This window comes from Papio anubis, chromosome 1, assembly GCF_008728515.1.
Source record: "Papio anubis isolate 15944 chromosome 1, Panubis1.0, whole genome shotgun sequence".
Lineage (NCBI taxonomy): Eukaryota > Metazoa > Chordata > Mammalia > Primates > Cercopithecidae > Papio > Papio anubis.
Genome location: NC_044976.1, coordinates 25,036,274 through 25,055,874, shown reverse-complemented (window position 1 = coordinate 25,055,874; position 19,601 = coordinate 25,036,274). Strand labels below are relative to the sequence as shown.

Below are 19,601 nucleotides of genomic sequence, written 5' to 3'. Positions count from 1 at the left end.
GAACAGTCAGAAGTTTGTGGCAAGACACCAGGTGAGAGATAACAGGGACCCGAAAAAACAAAAGGCAGTAGAGAGAGGGGAAACCAGACTCAAAAGCAAAAACCATTTCTGTGGTAGACTAAGATTTGGTGACCAACTAAGTTTGGCCCCACTAAAGGAAGGGATCCAGTGATGAGCACCATAGAGCAGTGGAGCTCCCAGGGTGGTACTGGCAGGGCAACGGTTCCGCTACCCAGGAATAAACTGCACTGAGGCCACAGCTACAGGAGATCTAGTTTCTTTCAAGTTTCTTCTTTCTACCATTCTTAACCCACAGTGTGCCTTCCAAATCATCAAGAGTCAAACTATAGTGTAAATCACCACTATTATTCTAGTTACCGCTATGGCTTCCTAGTCTAGTACTTTTTTTTCCTTCCCTTTTCAGAAGGTTACTACCTACCTCAGTCTCATTCCAACTGTGGTCTTCTGAACTGGCAGCATCTGTACCACTTCAGAGCTTGTTAGAAATGCAAATTCTTAGGTCCCAGCCCACACCCACTGAATCAGAATTTCTCAGGTAGCAGCAGTAATTCAGGTGATTCTTAACACATGCTAAAGTTTGTGAAGCACTAGCTAACCTCTTCAGATCACAGCTTTCAATCCCGTACCCATTTTCCATTACTCTATCCTAGGTATACTTTCAAGACCAAAATGTAAATTCACAAATGTGTCTCAGTAAGGAAAGTTACAGAAGCTGGGTGCAGTGGCTGACGCCTATAATCCCAGCACTTTGGGAGGCTGAAGTGGGTGGATCACTTGAGGTCAGGAGTTTGAAACCAGCCTGGCCAACGTGGTGAAACCCTATCTCTACTAAAAATACAAAAATTAGCCAGGAGTGGTGGTGCACACCTGTAATCCCAGCTACTCAAGAGGCTGAGGTACGAGAATTGCTGGAACCCAGGAGGCGGAGGTTGCAGTGAGCCAAGATCGTGCCACTGCACTCCAACCTAGGTGACAAAGCAAGACTCTGTCTCCAAAAAAAAAAAAAAAAAAAGCAAGCATTCATTATTCTAGGGAAACGGCATACACTTGGAAGAATCATTTAAATAGAAGCTTTAAGATAAAACTCCATATGGTCTCAAAAATGACTATTATCAAAAGTTAGATACCAATTTCCAGATGAGTCCCTTAAAGATTTTATCCCAAAATGAAGAAATTAAAGACCTGGGCTGGGCACAGTGGCTCACGCCTATAATCCTACCACTCTGGGAGGCCAAAGTAGGAGGATCACTTGAACTCAGGAGTTTCAGACCAGCCTGGGCAACGTAGTGAAACTTCGTTTATTTTATTTATTTATTTTTTTTACAAAGAATATATATAAAGACCTTAATGAAACACCTAGATTTGCTCACATATCCCTTACAAGAATCACCTCCAACCCCCCTTTTTTTTTTTGAGACAGGGTCTCATTCGTTTTACCCAGGCTGGAGTGCAATCGCAACCACAGTTCACGGCAGGCTCAAATGATTCTCCCACCTTAGCCTCCCCAAGTAGCTGTGACTACAGGCATGCTCCACCACACCTGGCAATTTTTTGGTTTTTTTTTTTTTTTTTTTTAGAAACAGGGTTTCACCATGTTGCCCAGGCTGGTCACAAATTCCTAAGCTCAAGGGATCCTCCCGCTTTGGTCTCCCAAAATGTTGTGATTACAGGCATGAGCCACCACTTCTGGCAACCTTATTAACATAAGGTGAAGTGGTAGACATTTTACAAGATAGATGACAAACCCTAACCTCACTTCTTCTATTTATTATTCTTTTTTTGACATGGAGTTTCGCTCTGTCCTGCAGGCTAGAGTGCAGTGGTGCCATCTCGGCGCACTGCAACCTCCGCCTCCCGGGTTCAAGCGATTCCCCTGCCTCAGCCTCCCAAGTAGCTGGGATTACAAGCACATGCCACCACGCCTGGCTAATTTATTGTATTTTTAGTAGAGATGGGGTTTCACCATGTTAGCCAGGATGGCCTCCATCTTCTGACCTCGTGACCTGCCCACCTCGGCCTCCCAAAGTGCTGGGATTACAGGCGTGAGCCAAAGGCGCCCAGCCTAACCTCACTTCTTAAGGCCACTGTCAGGAGGCACAAATAAATTAATCCATTCTCTAAAACGAAGTTTGTGTCTCCCCATGACAGTCTGTGATACCTGCTTTGCCCTAGCAGTGGAAACAACAATCTGGTAATATAGTCAAGCTGCTCCTGTCAGATGTATAGTTCCTGAATGAGCATTATAATGAACGCTGCTCAGGTTCATCTGTTCAGTAAGTTGGAGCCTACTACATGCCAGGCACTATGACAATAAGTAAGAGAGCAAGTCAGCCCTCACTGAACTTGCAATAAATAAGTAACTTAAATTATACTTAAGTACTGACAAGAAGTATGGGTGCTAAGAGTTTACTATAGGCTGGGTGCCGTGGCTCATACCTGTAATCCTAGCACCTTGGGAGGCCGAGGCGGGTGGATCACCTAGGTCAGAAGATCAAGACCAGCCTGGCCAACATAGTGAAACCTTGTCTCTACTAAAAATGCAAAAATTAGCTGGGTGTGTTAGCGGGCACCTGTAATTCCAGCTACTTGGGAGGCCGAGGCAGGAGAACTGCTTGAACCTGGGAGGCAGAGGTTGTGGTGAGCTGCAATTGTGCCATTGCACTCCAGCCTGGGCAACAGAGAGAGACTCCATCTCAAAAAAAAAAAAGTTTACTATAGCAAAGGAACCTGAAACAGTCTAGAATAGATCTCTACCTGCAAATCAGGATTCACCTGGGACAGCCACTAACCACACCAATGCCCAAATCCCAAATCAAACAAATCAGAACTCTGTGAACCCTGGGCATTAACTAATTTTTTTTTCTTTTTTCTGAGACGGAGTTTCGCTTTTCTAGCCCAGGCCAGAGTGTAATGGCACGATCTCGGCTCACTGCAACCTCCGCCTCCCAGGTTCAGGCAATTCTACTGCCTCAGCCTCCTGCGTAGCTGGGACTACAGGCGCCCGCCACCACGCCCAGCTAACTTTTGTATTTTTAGTAGAGACGGGGTTTCACCATGTTGGCCAGGCTCGTCTCAAACTCCTGACCTCGTGATTCGCCCGCCTCGACCTCCCAAAGTATTGGGATTACAGGCGTGAGCCACCGCGACCAGCTACACCTTTTTTTTTTTTTTTTTTTTTTTTTTTTTGAGCTGGAGTTCACTCTGTCGCCAAGGCTGGGAGTGCAGTGGCGCGATCTCGGCTCAGTGCAACCTCTGCCTCTCAGGTTCTGAAGCGACTCTCCTGCCTCTGCCTCCCGAATAGCTGGGACTACAGGTACCCATGGCTAATTTTTTATATTTTTAGTAGAGATGGGATTTCACCATGTTAGCCAGGCTGGTCTCGATCTCCTGACCTCGTGATCCGCCCGCCTTGGCCTCCCAAAGTGCTGGGATTACAGGCATGAACCACCATGCCCGGCTCTTTTTTTTTTTTTTTAAGGTAAACTAACAATGGCCTTTAGTCAATGAAATCATCATAGAAGTTATTTAAGCTGTGTCTTGAAGCTTGATTAGGTAGTAGTTTTCTGAAGGAGCAATCTTTAAGATATAGTCTGAAAGATGAACAGGAAGAGTTGAAGGGAAAAGTATGAGGCAAAGGGAAGGGTGTGTGCAAAGGTCTGAAAGCAAAAAATGGCATGTGATGCCTTAGAGACACTGAAAGAAAGCCAAGAGTAGGCCAGGCGCGGTGGCTCAAGCCTGTAATCCCAGCACTTTGGGAGGCCGAGACAGGCGGATCACGAGGTCAGGAGATCGAGACCATCCTGGCTAACACAGTGAAACCCCGTCTCTACTAAAAAATACAAATAACTAGCCGGGCGAGGTGGCGGGCGCCTGTAGTCCCAGCTACTCGGGAGGCTGAGGCAGGAGAATGGCGTGAACCCGAGAGGCGGAGCTTGCAGTGAGCTGAGATCCGGCCACTGCACTCCAGCCTGGGCAACAGAGCTAGACTCCGTCTCAAAAAAAAAAAAAAAAAAAAAAGAAAAAAAAGAAAGAAAGCCAAGAGCAAGGCAGAGAAAAAAGAATAAAGTAGAGGTTCTCAAAGTACCACCCCTGGTCTAGCACCAACAGAATCACAGAGGAACTTGTCAGAAATGCACATTTTCAGGCCCCACTCCAGACCTACTGAATGAGAAAGACACAGGGGACGGGAGCTGAGAGGGAACAGCAACCTGTGTTTCTGATGTCTAACATTAAAGATTCTGGATTTTAGGCTGGGCAAGGTGGCTCACACCTGTAATCCCAGCACCTTGGGAGGCTAAGGCAGGTGGATAGCCTAAGATCAGAAGTTTGAGACCAGCCTGGCCAACCTGGTGAAACCCTGTCTCTACTAAAAATACAAAAATTAGGTGGGCGTGGTAGGAGGCACCTGTTATCTCAGCTACTCGGGAGGCTGAGGCAGGAGAATCCCTTCAACCCAGGAGGCAGAGGTTGCAGTGAATCAAGATCGTGCCACTGCATTCCAGCCTAGGTGACAGAGTGAGACTCCATATCAAATTAATTAATTAATTAATTAGCTGGGTGTGGTGGCGAGCACCTGTAAACCCAGCTACTCCGGAGACTGAGGCAGGAGAATCACTTGAACCCAGGAGGCGGAGGTTACAGTGAGCCAAGATCGTGCCACTGCACTCCAGCCTGGACAACAGAATGAAACTCTCAAAAAAAAAAAAAAATCTGGATTTTATTCTAAGATTAATGAAAAAATAATTGAGAGGGTTAAATATACGGATAACATGATCAGGATAATAGCACCTAAATGGCTTGGCATCAACAGCTGAGCATAGACTCCTCAAAATTTAATTTTTGTAATATTCAAGGGTCACAATCATGCCTTTAGGGCCAGGGAGGTAACGTGAATGAGTAAGGAGGGCAATGTGAAATCCGAGGCGCTGCTCTCCAGCCAGCCTGCAATCTGCTCTGGTGCCAATAGATATCTCACAAACATTTGTTTAGTGAAGGGATGCACTGGCAAACCTAGGGATCCTTTAACAAACTGGTTAAGAAAGGAGAGGGCTCTTGTAGGGAATCCAACTTCTCATTTCTTCAGATGGGGCTGCTTCCTAGCCTGCGTAGGCAAATCTGGCATTAAACCAAAATTTCAAAGAATAACCGCTTTTTGATGCCTGTCCAAGTAGCAAAGGGATAAAAAGCAATTCAAAAAACAAGATGCCAATAACCCAGCCAGCTTACCTCCCACATGGAGCTTCTACCACTGAGCAAATGACCCATTTGGACGAATCTTTAGAAAAAGTCAGAACTTGGGAATGTTCCTTGTGATAGGCTTCCCAGGAACAACCATCCCCTGGGCCTAAAAGGCTGCCAAAACCTTCACCTTCACTTCAGTGGGTCAGATAAGAAGTTCTTAAGATTCCCAATCCTTACTAGACATGTAGCATCTCTGGATACAAGGCTTCTCAGGACCAAAAAAAAAAAAAAAAAGAAAAAAGCCAAATACAGATCTATCAAAAGGTCACCAGAAGCAAGCAAAAACTTTTCGGAACGAAGCAACTTACAGCACTGACAGAAATCCACCGATTTGGGTTCTTGACACAATAGCACCTCACCCAGATTTAGCCACAGACCACAGATGATGAGGGAGTGGTTACACATTCTGACTGAATCAGGTTAAAAAGCACATTCCAATGAAGTTCAGGATGCAGAAAAGGATTGCAACAGACACTAATGAGAAGGGAACAAAGAGTGATCGCTTTATTAAGGCACTTCCTTCCCCCAATTCCTCAGTTGAGAAAGTCAACAGTCTCAGACGTCCTATCTGCATTCTGGCCTCAGAAGCCTGAACACCAGGTACTAAGGGATTCTGCAGACCTTGCCCTACTGAGGTGTCTCAGAGACCTTCAGGGGAATCCATGGGAGGCGCTTCATGATGAAGAGAGTTCCCGCCTTCTGCCTATTTCTTAGAGATCCTGAAACCATTTCTCTCAGGTCAGAATAAATGAAGACACAGGCTTTAAATCCAAGTAGAGTCAAAATTCCAAAAGATTCTTATCTGGATATGTGGCTGAATTTTCATTTCCTATCTGAAGCAGGATTTGTCATGGTGGGTTTGCTACCCACCATCTTACCAGATGACTAGATTTCAGAGTAGCCTATTTTATCTCTGTGCCCAGCAGATTAACTTTCAGAGGCTGAGTAACTTGCCCACAGAGCTAAGACTAACGGTAAAGGTTCCCACAACCACCTAGTTGGTGTTAACTGCCTTTCAGGTATAAAGTACAGTCCCAATGCCCTCTGAGGCGATGATTACAAAGGCTGACATTTATGGAGTGCCTACAATGTGCAGTGCTCGTGTGTGCTCTCTAGTAACCTATTTAATGTTCACCACCACCCCCATGAAACAGAGTTGGTGGCAGAATCTAGAGCCAGGAACTCTGTTGAGAAACAGTTTCAGACGTCCTATGTGCATTCTGGCCTCAGAAGCCTGAACAGCCAGGAACTCTGGCTCTAGAGCCCAAGCTCTTAATCACTAGACTATACTGCCTTTCTCAGGATATGGTCAGTCCATTCCATAAATAAGTACCTGATTCCATAATTAAGCATCTGGGCATCAAGTACTCTACCAAAAAAAAAAAAAAAAAAAAAGAGTAGTCACACAAAATCACCACCAGAAAAACTGCTTTTGCTCCAGCAATGCTCAATGTGACAACACATGCTGAATTGCCCCAGGATCCTACCTCGTAGCTAAACATTAAGCCAAAAGCCTAAAAATTAAGCCCTTAAGAGTAAAGTCAAGAAACTGATACTTTTCTCAACTTTGATGGAGAGCAGACAGTGCTTCTGATATCTCCATCTTCTCTGCCCCTCATGTGGGTCCATGTCTAAAAGCACAATATTTAAAAAAACAAAAACAAACTAAACAGATCATAAACCTATTCCCTGGGCAGGGAGACAGAATAGACATCTACAAGTCAACCTTTAAGTTCCTTGAATTCAAGAAATAACTTATTCATTTAGATCAAAATTACCAAAACTTCCAACCAGAAACTAGTTTGCTTTGGTTTCCTCTCTGCCCCATCACCTTTCAGAAGGTGCAGAAATACTCACAGGCAAGCTGGAGGGTCTTGACTGAAGGCTCAGGTTCATATCTTCTTGCCCTCCCTTACTGGAGGTCATTGAGGGGGCTGAGGATGCCTGAGACCCAAATGAATCTTGAGATAGCTCCTACAACAAGAAAAACAAAAGCTGTGATGGCCTGGTATTGATAAACCAGGCAAGCTTACTTCATGGTGAAAGGGTTATGGGACTGTCTCTCATGAGTGTGAGAGAAAGCCCAGTTGCGAACAGTATTATCTGAAGGCCAGAAAAATCCAAGCCGTGACTTGCAAGAATGTCAACAGTGGACTCTTTCTGGCAGAACTGTCACCCATTCATTGCTACCTACAGAGGGCTATTTCTTGGGGTTAAATGCGAATGTATGGCCAACTTCAAGTTAAATCTATCAAGGAATGAGACCAATGAAACCACAAAAATCATGCTAGATCCTCTGCATTAAAATGAGTACTGCTTCCTTCAAAGACATCACCTTGGGATGAGATATTTATTCCAACAGTGCCACCAATACATAAACTTTTTAGGGGACCTGTCATCACTCAGTCATCTCTCTTCTTTGGGCTCTACAAAGAATAAAGCCCCAAATGCTATTTTAGGCTCTATTACCTATATCTTGTTCACCAGACATAACTCCAAATGAATTTTTGCTATTTCCCCAAACAAAATCCACCCACAAAAAATAACATTTACCACCACTGAGAGTATTCTAAAGAAAGTGGTATCAGCTCTGGTGGCAATTCCAAATGAAGGGATCCAAGTATTTTGAGTGATAGCAGAATGGAATGGCAGTTGGAGTGAATGTACAGTACCACCTCTCAAAGTGACTATTTTGAAAAAAGACCAACTCACTTGGATGCTCAAGTTCTGATGTTGATTTACAAAAAAAAAAAAAAAAAAAATTCAGTCCCATTATCTTTAATTTCTTATCCATCTATACAACTTTCCATTGCCCTATTTCTTCATCATTAAGGAGAGCTATAGATCTTTATGTAGTTAAGTAGGTTATGCCTTTATTAGTTCAATCAATCCAGTTATCATGTTTACTCAGAGTTTAATTGGTCTTTAAGTGCACATTAGAGAACCATTCTGTACAGTAAAGTTCTCATGACACTAACCCCCAAGCTGTCTGTTGTCACACACAGGGAAGGGCAGGAGGTCAAGGATATCTTACCTGCGGTGGAGGGAAGCGCTGTTGGGAATAGGCAGTTTGCTGGGACTGCTGAGACTGGGGCTGAGGATACGCAGCCTGCTGGGAGAGCGTCGAGGGTGCTGGCTGCTGAGGTTGCTGCTGCTGGTAGGGAGACTGAGCCTGTGGCTGTGAGTAGGAGGGCTGGCTCTGAGGGTGCTGCTGTGTCGTGGACTGCTGGGAGGGGTATGGAGTCGGGGACTGCTGATGTGGAGGTTGGGATGGCTGTTGGGAGTATGGAGTCTGAGAGGACTGGAGCTGTGGTGGCTGAGACTGTGGCTGCTGCTGATACGAAGGTTGGGCATGAGGGGTCTGGGATGGTGGTTGCTGGGAGTAGGGTGGCTGCTGCTGCTGAGGGTGAGGACTTTGCTGGTTGTAATATGGAGTCTGGCCCTGTTGACCATACCCGCTGGGGCCTTGTTGTCCATAAGGAGGAATCTGTAGGAAACGAAAATATACTTTTAGCACTGACTCTCCTGAATGAGGAAAGATGAAGTGTTTTGTCAGAAGCTATGCACTGAGGATGAGTATAGAAAGCAAGCATGCAAGGCCTCATACTTAGGAGGCCCGGGGTTTTTCTCTCATCCCTGCCTAAACTGAGCCAGCAAGGACGGCCAAGCTGGGTTTTTAGGTGGTTTGTTTACAAGTGGACATTTATCCACTGAAAATTTACACTATTTACTATTGAGGCAACTAACACGAGTTTAAGAGCAGCTGTTTCTACCAATGAGCCTACTCTTTTTATCACGGCCTAGACTGTTTTTAGAAGTGTTAGGAATCTGTACCCTAACCACAATGAATAGTCAATAGCAGCCTGGCTCAGCCAACTGAAAACCTAGGGTTTAGTAATTCAGACAGTGTGCAAATCACTAAGCTACTTTGGTTCTTTCATTTAGTTTTCATTCAAAAAAAATGTTTGAGAGCCTACTCGATTACTTGTACCAGGCACTATTTTAGTCACTGGGTATGTATTTAGTAAGCAGGCAAAAGAATAAAATAAAATAAGTAAATAAATAAACTACCTCATCTTTCCTCTATTAAAAAAAAGAGACAATTTTCTATATTAAAGGCATACGTTGCTTTAAAGTCTTAGAAGTAAAATTTGTTTTATATTCTCTCCCTATTTTCAGTATCAATATCAAATATAAGTGATAGAAAACTTTGTCAACACAAAAATGACAATAAAGAGATAATGATGTGAATGGTTCGACAAAAGGAGATGGATAAGGGGAAATCTTAACATTTGTAACAATGCTGTTAACATCTTTTCTGTTCAATCTTCCCCTTTTCTTCTACTCCCAGTAACATTCATTTTGAACCAGATGGCAGATATGGTAAAGGCATTCAGAAGCATAAAGGGCCTTTTCTGTCCCCAGGGCACATGATATGAATGGTTTTCTTAGTAGTAGCAGTGCCTAGGTGTTCAGCCACTGCCTTTCATCCCACCTCATTCAGAGATCACCACTCACTAGGTATAAGCTGGCCTGTCAGGTCAAGAGAAAAAGAGGTATGTACCTGTGACCAGGGAGTAGTTTTCCTTGGAACACACATGGGACGGTGCCTATAGCTTTGGCTTTGCTAGTAGCACTCTGTAATTAACTGAGCCAACAGGTCTACAGTCTTGTCAAGAGGCTTGGAAGCCAAGGATACATTCTGATTCTATAGCTCACAGATCAGATTTTGGACAGCAACAAGGGTCAAGGTAATCAGAATCACCATCTACCTGCTGTGTATAAGAGAGGCCGCCCATGGCACTCTGCGCCCGGCCCTGCATGGTCATCGGGTACCGCTGCGGGGTCTGGGACCCATATGGCTGCCCTGGGTACCCATGTCCTTGCTGCGGTCCTGACGGAGGTCCCTGTTGCTGCGAGTATGGGTTAGTCCCGCCATATGGCTGAGGTCTCATCTTGCCCATCTGATCCATTGGACTGGATGGCTACAAAATAAAAAGCATTTCATTAACCTGAGCTTTGATGGTCTCTGGCCACTGAATATACAACCCAAGTATACAGGTTTTTTCAGTCTGTATGCTACAAAGAAATCCAGTTACTTTGAAAGAGCAATGAGACTAACCTAGTAACCTTTAAGTCAACTGCCCTGCCTCAGAACCCTAATTTTGTCATTTGAAAAATGAAAATACCACCTATTTGTGAAAACATCTTATAAGCTAAAAACTACTTTGTAACTGTGGTACTGCTTGAGATCCAAGGGACAGGCCAGGTGTAAACAACAAAGGCCCTTCAGTTGGTAGAGGACGGTGCTGCTATGCACTGCCATCACCTTGTTAAACACCAAAATTGATGCTTCAATACTATGACGGGGAATTCATATACACAAACATCTAGATGTTTCTATTTTTCCAATAGTGAAAACTCCCCTTAAACACCTATAGCCTATCTGCACTACGGCACAGTTAAATTTATGCTTTCTTCCAAATAAGCAAAGAAGCTAAGTGACAGTTGAGGGAACAGTAACTCTGAATTAAGAGCCTTGTGCATCTCAACTGAAAAGCTCATTTCCTTTAATATTCAAGAGTTTGAAGATGTAAGGAGGACAGAACTTTTGTTTCTCTGAGAGACAAGAAGATTCAATGGTAGACTATCATGGATGTTGCTTTCTTTCCAGCTCTTTGTGGAGCAACAGGTTCAATCGGCTCATTCACTTTTTGATATGCCTTTATCCTACTGGCGCTCCAGAGCACACCTTCGACGGCCAGAAATATCTACCTATATCTATTGGTGGTGTGGGGGCAGGGGGAAGTTTCTCTAAGCATCTTTTAGATACACACAAGATGCAGAGTAGGCATGAGTCTGATATAAAACTTAAAAACTGGCTCTTACATTGGGGGTAAAGTAGATACTGATAATCTAGGCCTATCGTTAACTGTCAAATGAAGGAGTTCAGTGGTTCATTGATTTTAGCATGCATCAGAATCACTTGAAAGGCTTGTTAAAACAGACCACTAGAACCCACCTCCAAGGACTGGTCTAGGTTATCCCTAGGGTTCCTTCCAGTTCTATTATTCAAAATTAATAAGCTATTCTATAATTTAAGATATTAAGACCTTAAACAACAACAAAACCTCCAAAATAAAGGAAGGGGACATCCAAACAATTGGTTCTCTGTATTTATTTTTTAATAATGCTATTAAGTGTTTTATAGTAGAAGAAGTGAGCTTTCATGAAAGAAAACAGGTAAGACAATAAGCCACAGAGGCTGTTCTTAATATCAAAAGGAAAAAAGAGAAGCAGAGTTATTTCTTTTTTTTTTTTTTTTTTAAGCAGAGTTATTTCTTAGGCTATATCTGAACTCTCAAGTAACCTGGTGAGTGATGATGGGAATACTCCTCTCCCATGTTTCTGAACTGTATAAAATCATACTAAAACTGTGTCCCAAATCACTACTACATGTCAACATTATTAAAGTACTGTTTCCAACAACCCTACATGTCAATATTATTAAAGTACTGTTTCCCACAATCCTAACTAAACAATTTTTGCCCGTCTTTCATCCATATTAGAAGCTCCAATAACGTTCCCAATCATAATTTCAGAGCTACATAGATTTTAGAGTTACTTAGGAAGTTCAAATTTAACAACAATTAAGAAATAGCATATGGTCCTCCCCAGTACACCTGGCAATGGAGCCAAAACATCAGCATTCTCTCCTGTAAAGAGCTTGGGGGCTTACATGGCCATATCATGCCACAATATCACACTGAGGTCCTCATCTCATCCCAGACTGCAGCTGCTGTCCATGCGGCCTCCAACTGCAGAGACTATTTTGTTGAACAAAGAGATCAGCCTGCTCTGGGTATCTCTGTCAGTCTAGGTCTCCCCACAACATGAGGGGCAGTCATTACCATGGTTACTATAGAGCTTCTAGAGCAGTAGCTATTAACCAGGGATGCAGATTAGAATTTTCTGTGAAGCTTCATAAATGGCTAGGCCTCTCTCTAGAGATTCCAATTTACTGGGTCTGGAAGGGCTTGTGCTCTTCTCCAACCTCCTTAAAGATCTTTGAATGAGTCTGGTATATACTATTAGCTAAGAACCAGTGATCTAGAGAAGCACTGGCCAATAACATTTACTGTGATGGATAACTATTAAACACTTAAATTATCAAATATTACTCAGGAACTAAATTTTTATTTTTATTTACATTTAATTAATTTAAATTCACATAACTACATGTGGCTAGTGGCTTATTATGTTAGAGCAGTTCTAGGACAATGCTATTCCCAAATCATTTCCACCACTCCCTGGTCAATAATAGTTTCAAACTTCCTAACTACTAAATCCTGCACAGTATTATTACATAGAGCATAGTGTAGTAATTTGATAGACTTGGGTTCAAATCCTATCTCTCTCACCATCCTACCTTGAACACATCAGTTCTTTAAACGCACATAACATACTTCACACAGTACCTGGTATTTAAACGTCCAATAAATGGTAGCGATTATCAGTAATGATAAAACAGTGCTTCTACCTGGCTCTAAAGCCCTCTACAATGTGACCCGGTTTTCCACATTTTTTCAGTCTCACTCCAAGATTCCCCACATACTATCCACACCCAGCTCTATGCAATGGCATCCTGCCCTGCCCTCCTGTCCACAGTGGCTTCTAGTAACAGAAACTTGACCTTTCAAAATGAAGCCACTTCCCGTATCTTTAGCACACTTTGATCTCTCACATTTCTAAATGCCTTATTGTAAATCCAGTTAGCATCCTAAGATTTAACACTTAGTTGCAGCTAACTATTCCAACTAACTGATTGCATTTCTCAAGACTAGCTTCTGGGAAGCCAGAGATCAGGTGTTTTATCTTCAAAGCTCTCCCAAATACCATAGTACAGAGCTTGGGCTCAGTGACTGTTCAATGTGCAATGCTGTCCTATTCCAAAAAGGGGTAGGAGACACTATGGGGACAAAGCCCAAATCAAACTATCTAGCCATAAAGCCAGGGTCATACCCTAAATCTAACTCTAACACAGGTTATGACTTTGAAGGTAGAAAAAGAGTTGGACTGAAGTGAAAGAGGAGAGAGAAGGAAAACAATACTCAAGAGAGAACAGGCACACTTTAAGAATAACCTGGTTGGGCGCAGTGTCTCACATCTGTAATCCTAGCACTTTGGGAGGCCAAGGCAGGTGGATCACTTGAGGCCAGGAGTTGGGAGACAAACCTGGCTAACACAGTGAAACCTTACCTCTACTAAAAATACAAAAATTAGCTGGGTGTGGCGGCACATGCCTGTAGTCTCAGCTACTTGGGAGGCTGAGGTATGAGAATCACTTGAACCTGGGAGGCGGAGAACTGAAGCGAGCTGAGATCGCACCACTGCACTCCAGCCTGGGCAGCAGAGCAAGACTGTCTCAAAAACAAACAAACAAACAAAAAACCTCCAAGGCCAGGCACGGTGACTCAGGCCTGTATTTGCAGCACTGAGGTGGGTGAATCACTTGAGGTCAGGAGTTCCAGACCAGCCTGGCCAACATGGTGAAACCCTGTCTCTACTAAAATACAAAAATTAGCCGGGCGTGGTGGCACGCGCCTGTTAATCCCAGCTACTCAGTAGGCTGAGGCAGCTGAACCACCTAAACCCAGGAGGCAGAAGCTGCAGCAAGCGGAGATCATGCCACTGTACTCCAGCCTGGGCAACAGAGCGGGACTCTGTCTCAAAAAAAAAAAAAAAAGTTGATACCAGGGAGAATTTCAGAACTGCAGGGGCATCCTCATATACACTGCTTAAAAACAAAAGGCTAAGGACAAGTCACATTTTCCTCTCTCACATGGGGGCCTGCACTCCCAATTGAGTACAGCTATTTACATGAGGGCTATAAAGGGTTCAAGGAATGTCCCACCTCAACTTTAGGAAATCTTTGTAGACCAAAAAATAAATGTACATCAAAGAAATTTTTATTCTAAAAACAAAATCAATATGCTTCCTTTTTCTGGTCATCAGATTTCTGACTCCCTCCCATCACAAAAGGCTTATGATCAACAGAATATGCAGCTTATTTGGCAAACTAAATACATATTCAGTTCAAACAATCAGGTTATTCTGGTCTTATGTAAAAGTTAGACATCTGCTTGAATCAGAAGGCGAGGTCGGCAGAGACCTAACTCACACTTATGACATTTAAAACCATCGTGAAAGATTTGTGATTTGCAGTTATAGATGAAATGCCATCTCCCAATCTCTAGTAACAGAGAAGGGGCCTTAAATCTTCACTGATCAGTTTTATTGGAAAGTAGCAATTTCACACCAGAAAAATCCCTAGATGCAAGATACAAAAGCCACTATCAGCAGTCTGCAGGCACAAGGCAGGGGATGGAAACACCAAACCCTAGCTGCAAAAAGCCAGAGATTCCACTCTGGGAAAGACAGAGGAAATCCTTTCAATGGGAAACCACAGGAGTAGATTACTGTGATTACACTTCAAAAGCAAAGGCTCTGCCACAGAAACACATAATTGAGAGGAAAATGCTGCCCCTTGATCAGCAAAGTCAGGCCCCCTGCTATATACTCTCCTGAATTCATAAAAAATAACAATAAAAAAGGAGGAAAGAGCCATAAGAAAACTCCTCATCTCCATCCACCACTTATCTCCTTCCAGATCACTGGCCATGTTATAAACTGCCTGCCAAATGAAATGTATCAAAAGATGCAGTTTAGGGGCATCAAAGGCAAGGACGCCTAGCAGCTTGTCCTTCTGAATATATTCAGAACAGCTAGCAGACAGACCCCTTACATAGGGAGTTCCCCTGCTCCAAGCCAACAGAATTACAAGACCCTCCAGACTAATGGGCTACTGGAACCTCTTGCATCAAGGAAAACCAAAATGACCCTCAAAAACTGCTGAAATTAACAGACTAGACTTTTAAGGTGGACCTAGGCTAAATGTCTTATAACCCAAAGTAACCACTTTGTGAAACTCACAGATTAAAATATGCTTCAAATTCTCCATCTGACCATGACCGAGGAGACAGCAGAGAAGACACAGCCAAGAACTCAAAACTTCTAAGCAGAGATATACCATTTACAAAAATGTACCACACCACGTGGCAATGGCACCAGGAAAGAGAAACTTCATAATTTTATTTAAATAAAAGTACAACTGAGGAAAGCTCCAGTTCCAATCCAAGGATATAGAAAGAAGTGACCAGGCAGCAACCCTAAGGAGCTAAATTTAGTACTCAACAGTGCCAAGGGCTAGCAAAAATAAGAACAGAGAGGGTTGGGCCAGGGGCTGCCAAAAAGGTGTCCATCAGAGAGAAGTCTTGACCACCACTCATTTTGTCATCCTAAATGCTAACTAGTTGGGGCCAGTGTAAACCTAGAGCTATAACCTTGACTTTTGGATATTTAAATAGTATTACTCCTTGTGCTTTCAATTTATTCCTGGCTAGATTTGTTATATGACTTTTAATAATAACAATAAAAAAATGCATCCCTGGCTCTTTAACCAAAAGAACCCCCTAATTGATTCCCACAGTAATTAACCTGCATTTTACCTCAGAGAGCGGTAGTTAAGGAAGTCGGCACTGCTATTTATAACTCATCTCAAATTGAGGGCAGACTGCCTAAAATCTAACACATCCCAGCTGTACTCCTGTTTGAACTGGGGCCAAGGGAATTTTTTAAAGCAATCTTGGCACCGAATGAATGACACCAACAGTATGAGAGCGCGAGTGGTTGTGTTGTGGTGACGTAGCATTGGAGGTGGAATGGAGAGGGGGGCCAGTGTACTGTGATCCCTCTGGTGCATGCCTGCTGCTTGCTGAGTCCCAGTACAGTAAGCTGGGAACCGCCCACTGAGAGCCAAACACAGGAAAAGGCTTTTCCTGTGGAACGCCTTGAAGTGAGAAACACATGGCTAATCTGCATAAACTCGAAGCCACACCGCCCCTGCCAGGAAGGTTAGTGCTCGTAATCTCTGGCCATGAAGCTGGCTGCCTGGGAGGACTTGGACTGGCGCCTGATAACCCAGAAAGAGCCGAGAGAACAGATGGGTAAGGACCCCAGCAGAAAACAGCCCCAGGTCACATGACTCGCCACATGGCCCCGCCAGCACAAACTATTGTCTGGCTTCAGAGCTCCCTATACAAAGGCACCCCGTCCTCCGCTTCCTGTGATTCCGGGGACAGGCGGCAGCTGTTGATCCAGTTCCAGCATGGGACCCTCCCCTGTGATAGGGCATTCCAGGCAGGGACAAGTGTAAAAATTAAGGCCTCTCCCAACCAACAGCTTTCAGCTTCCTGCCAGCTGCACGTGGCTCACTTAGATCTCAGGAGCAATATCTCAGGACAGACTAGGCTTCCACCAAAAAAAAAAAAAAAACACCCTATGTACCCTGGCACATAAAATGACAGCATAAATCATTCTCATTGTCCCTTCTCTCCCCAGCCACAGACATCTATATCTAATGCCCCTTATCCTGTCTTTTCTCTATCACCTAGTACTTCAGGCCTTCTTTGAAGACTAGTCAAGAACTCCGAGCCCCCAACTGAGGAGAAATTGTCCAGAAACCTGTTTGTCTTAGTTTTACCCCTAAGACCCTGCCCCCTAAAATAAGGAGACTACCTTCATCTTGTTTTAAACAGTGGGGAAACATGACTGTTTATATGACCTAGGACAATAAGAGATTTCTAACCTCCTATATGGCCTCAACAGAGACAACACTAAAAATTTCCTGAAGCCAAGCTGATGATAGGAAAAGAAAAAAATCTCATCAGATTATACCCACACCTGATGCAGGGAATCAAACCCACTCAGTCTAGGATTCTCTTCATTCATAACCTAGGAACCATACCTCAGTTTTCTACTTCACAATTCATTCTAGTTCATTCAAGTTCTAAACAAACTGACCATCTGCCTTTGGTGAGAGAAGAATCATCAACAACTAATTTGAACTACCACTCCCCAAAAAAGTTTTGTTTTTTAAAAATTCTTTCAAGCTTCCATAAATTTCCAAGTGGAATAAAAATTGGCCAAGCACAGTGACTCACGCATGTAATCTCAACACTCTGGGTGGCCTAGGGTGCAGATCGCCTGAGGTCAGGAGTTTGAGACCAGGCTGGCCAACATGGCGAAACCCCGTCTCTACTAAAACTACAAAAATTAGCCCAGCATGGTGGCACGTGCCTATAATCCCAGCTACTCAGGAGGCTGAGGCAGGAGAATCGCTTGAACCTGGGAGGCAGAGGCTGTAGTTAGCCGAGATCCCACCACTGCACTCCAGCCTGGGCAACAGAGCAAGGCTCTATTTTGAAAACAAAAACAAACAAACAAAAAAAACCACCACAAAAATCAGTGAAAATTTCTATCTACTTCATTCTGCTTACAGAAACCATTCTAGAAGATCAGACACATTCCCCTTTGCAGACTTAGCCCATTCCAATGATATCCCCTGAAGCACCAGCCTGATCAAACCTCCAGGAAGGGGCTTGCGACCAGATGTCAAACCAAGAACATCTAGAAAGTGATGTAAAGCAAAACAAAGGCCTCATTATCTTCTGGGCTTAGCGATATATAGGCTACCATCTCTATCCTTCCAGACCAGAAGAGAAAACTTACTAAGGTTAGAAAAAGGAGATCAAAAGGGAGTCATTGAATCATATAGCAAAACTCCATCAGATTATAAGAACCAACCATAACCACCTCACAGCTATCTACCAAAAAGAGGCATGCCAGAAAAACCACAACCAGGTGACTGATACTTCTTCACTTCTTTGGTGCCAGAAAGAGCCCTTAAAATAAAGCCGCTAGAGCATCAAACTAATGAATTCCAACAAATGGTAAGTACTTCTCTCTTCATCCAGAGCACTTTCATTAGCCACCTTTTCCAGAACAGGTAGCTATCATCATTTCCAGAGAAAATGCTCTTCCTAAAATGAAGATCACTTTTTTCTAAGTCCAAACTTAACTAACCAATTTCTCCCTATTTCAAACAAATTACAAAAGCCACTAAAGAAACCAAGTTAACTTCTCTGGAAAAAAAATCCTTTCAGGTACTGCTTAAAACCCAGGGTTAGGCCAGGCACGGTGGCTCACACCTGTAATCTTTGGGAGGCTGAGGACAGAGGATCATGAGGTCAAGAGTTTGAGACCAGCCTGGCCAATATGGTGAAACCTAGTCTCTACTAAAAATACAAGTATTAGCTGGACATGGTGGCACGCGCCTTATAGTCCCAGCTACTCAGGAGGCTGAGGCAGGAGAATCGCTTGAACCTGGGAGGTGGAGGTCTCAGTAAGCCAAGATCGCGCCACTGCACTCCAGCCTGGGTGACAGAGCAAGACTCCGTCTCAAAAAACAAAAACAAACCAGGGTTATAAAAACAACAGTCAGGCCCCAAGAAAACTATCAAACAAGAACAAAAATGTCATCTCATAAAATTAAACGTCCCCTTCTTTACAACTTTTTATCTCAGAAGGCAGCAGTACAACCAGGTGCAAAAAGCAGATAAACTGAGAGGCAGTAAGCACATCTGGGGTCCAATGCCAGTTCTCAAACCAACTTCCTGAGGGAGTGGTCAAGATGATCAACCAGGTTGAACCTCAACCTCCTCAGCTCCTCAATCCAATTCTACCCTCCAGATTCTTAATTAGCAGGTCTGGGATGGGGGCCAGGCCAGGAATTTTTTTTTTTTTTTTTTTGAGACAAGGTGTCTCAATCTATCAACCCAGCTGGAGTGCAGTGATGCAATCATGGCCCACTGCAGGCTCAACCTCCTATCCTTGGGTTCAGATGATCCTCCCATCTCAGCCTCCTGAGCAACTGGGACTATAAGCACATGCCATCATAGCCAGTTTTTGTAGAGATGGGGTTTCACCATGTTCACAGGCTGTTCTTGAACTCCTAAGCTCAAGTGATCCGCCAGCTTCAGCCTCCCAAAGTGCTGGGATTACAGGCATGAGCCACTGCGCCCGGCCAGGAATCTGTATTTTTAATCTTAAGAGATTCTCATATCCAGTCTGGGAGCATTTTGGCTACAGGGCCAAAGGTTAACTGACAATCAAATAAATTAAGATTGTACTTTTTTTTTTTGAGACAGAGTCTTGTTTGCTCTGTCACCCATGCTGGAATGCAGTGATGCCATCACTGCAACCTCCACCTCCCAGGTTCAAGTGATTCTCCTGCCACAGTCACCCTAGTAGCTGGGATTATAGGCCTGTGCCACCACGTCCGGCTAATTTTTGTATTTTTGGTGAAGACGGGATTTTACCATATTGGCCAAGCTGGAAGGTTGTACTTTTTTTTTTTTTTTTTTTGAGACAGAGTCTCA

General features: G+C 43.7%; 1 protein-coding gene across 3 annotated transcripts in view; it reads right to left on the bottom strand.

Annotated features, from left to right (window-relative positions):
• ARID1A (AT-rich interaction domain 1A) overlaps positions 1-19,601 on the bottom strand; it is an 86,181-nt gene that overhangs the window by 42,104 nt on the left and 24,476 nt on the right. For all 3 annotated transcript variants that reach the window (XM_021938090.2, XM_031665941.1, XM_031665940.1), the window contains exons 2-4: positions 10,035-10,247; positions 8,297-8,749; positions 7,120-7,236 (exon numbers count right to left, since the gene is read on the bottom strand). In XM_021938090.2, coding sequence (XP_021793782.2) covers positions 7,120-7,236; positions 8,297-8,749; positions 10,035-10,247 — 783 coding nt within the window. The remainder of the gene's footprint in view (positions 1-7,119; positions 7,237-8,296; positions 8,750-10,034; positions 10,248-19,601) is intronic.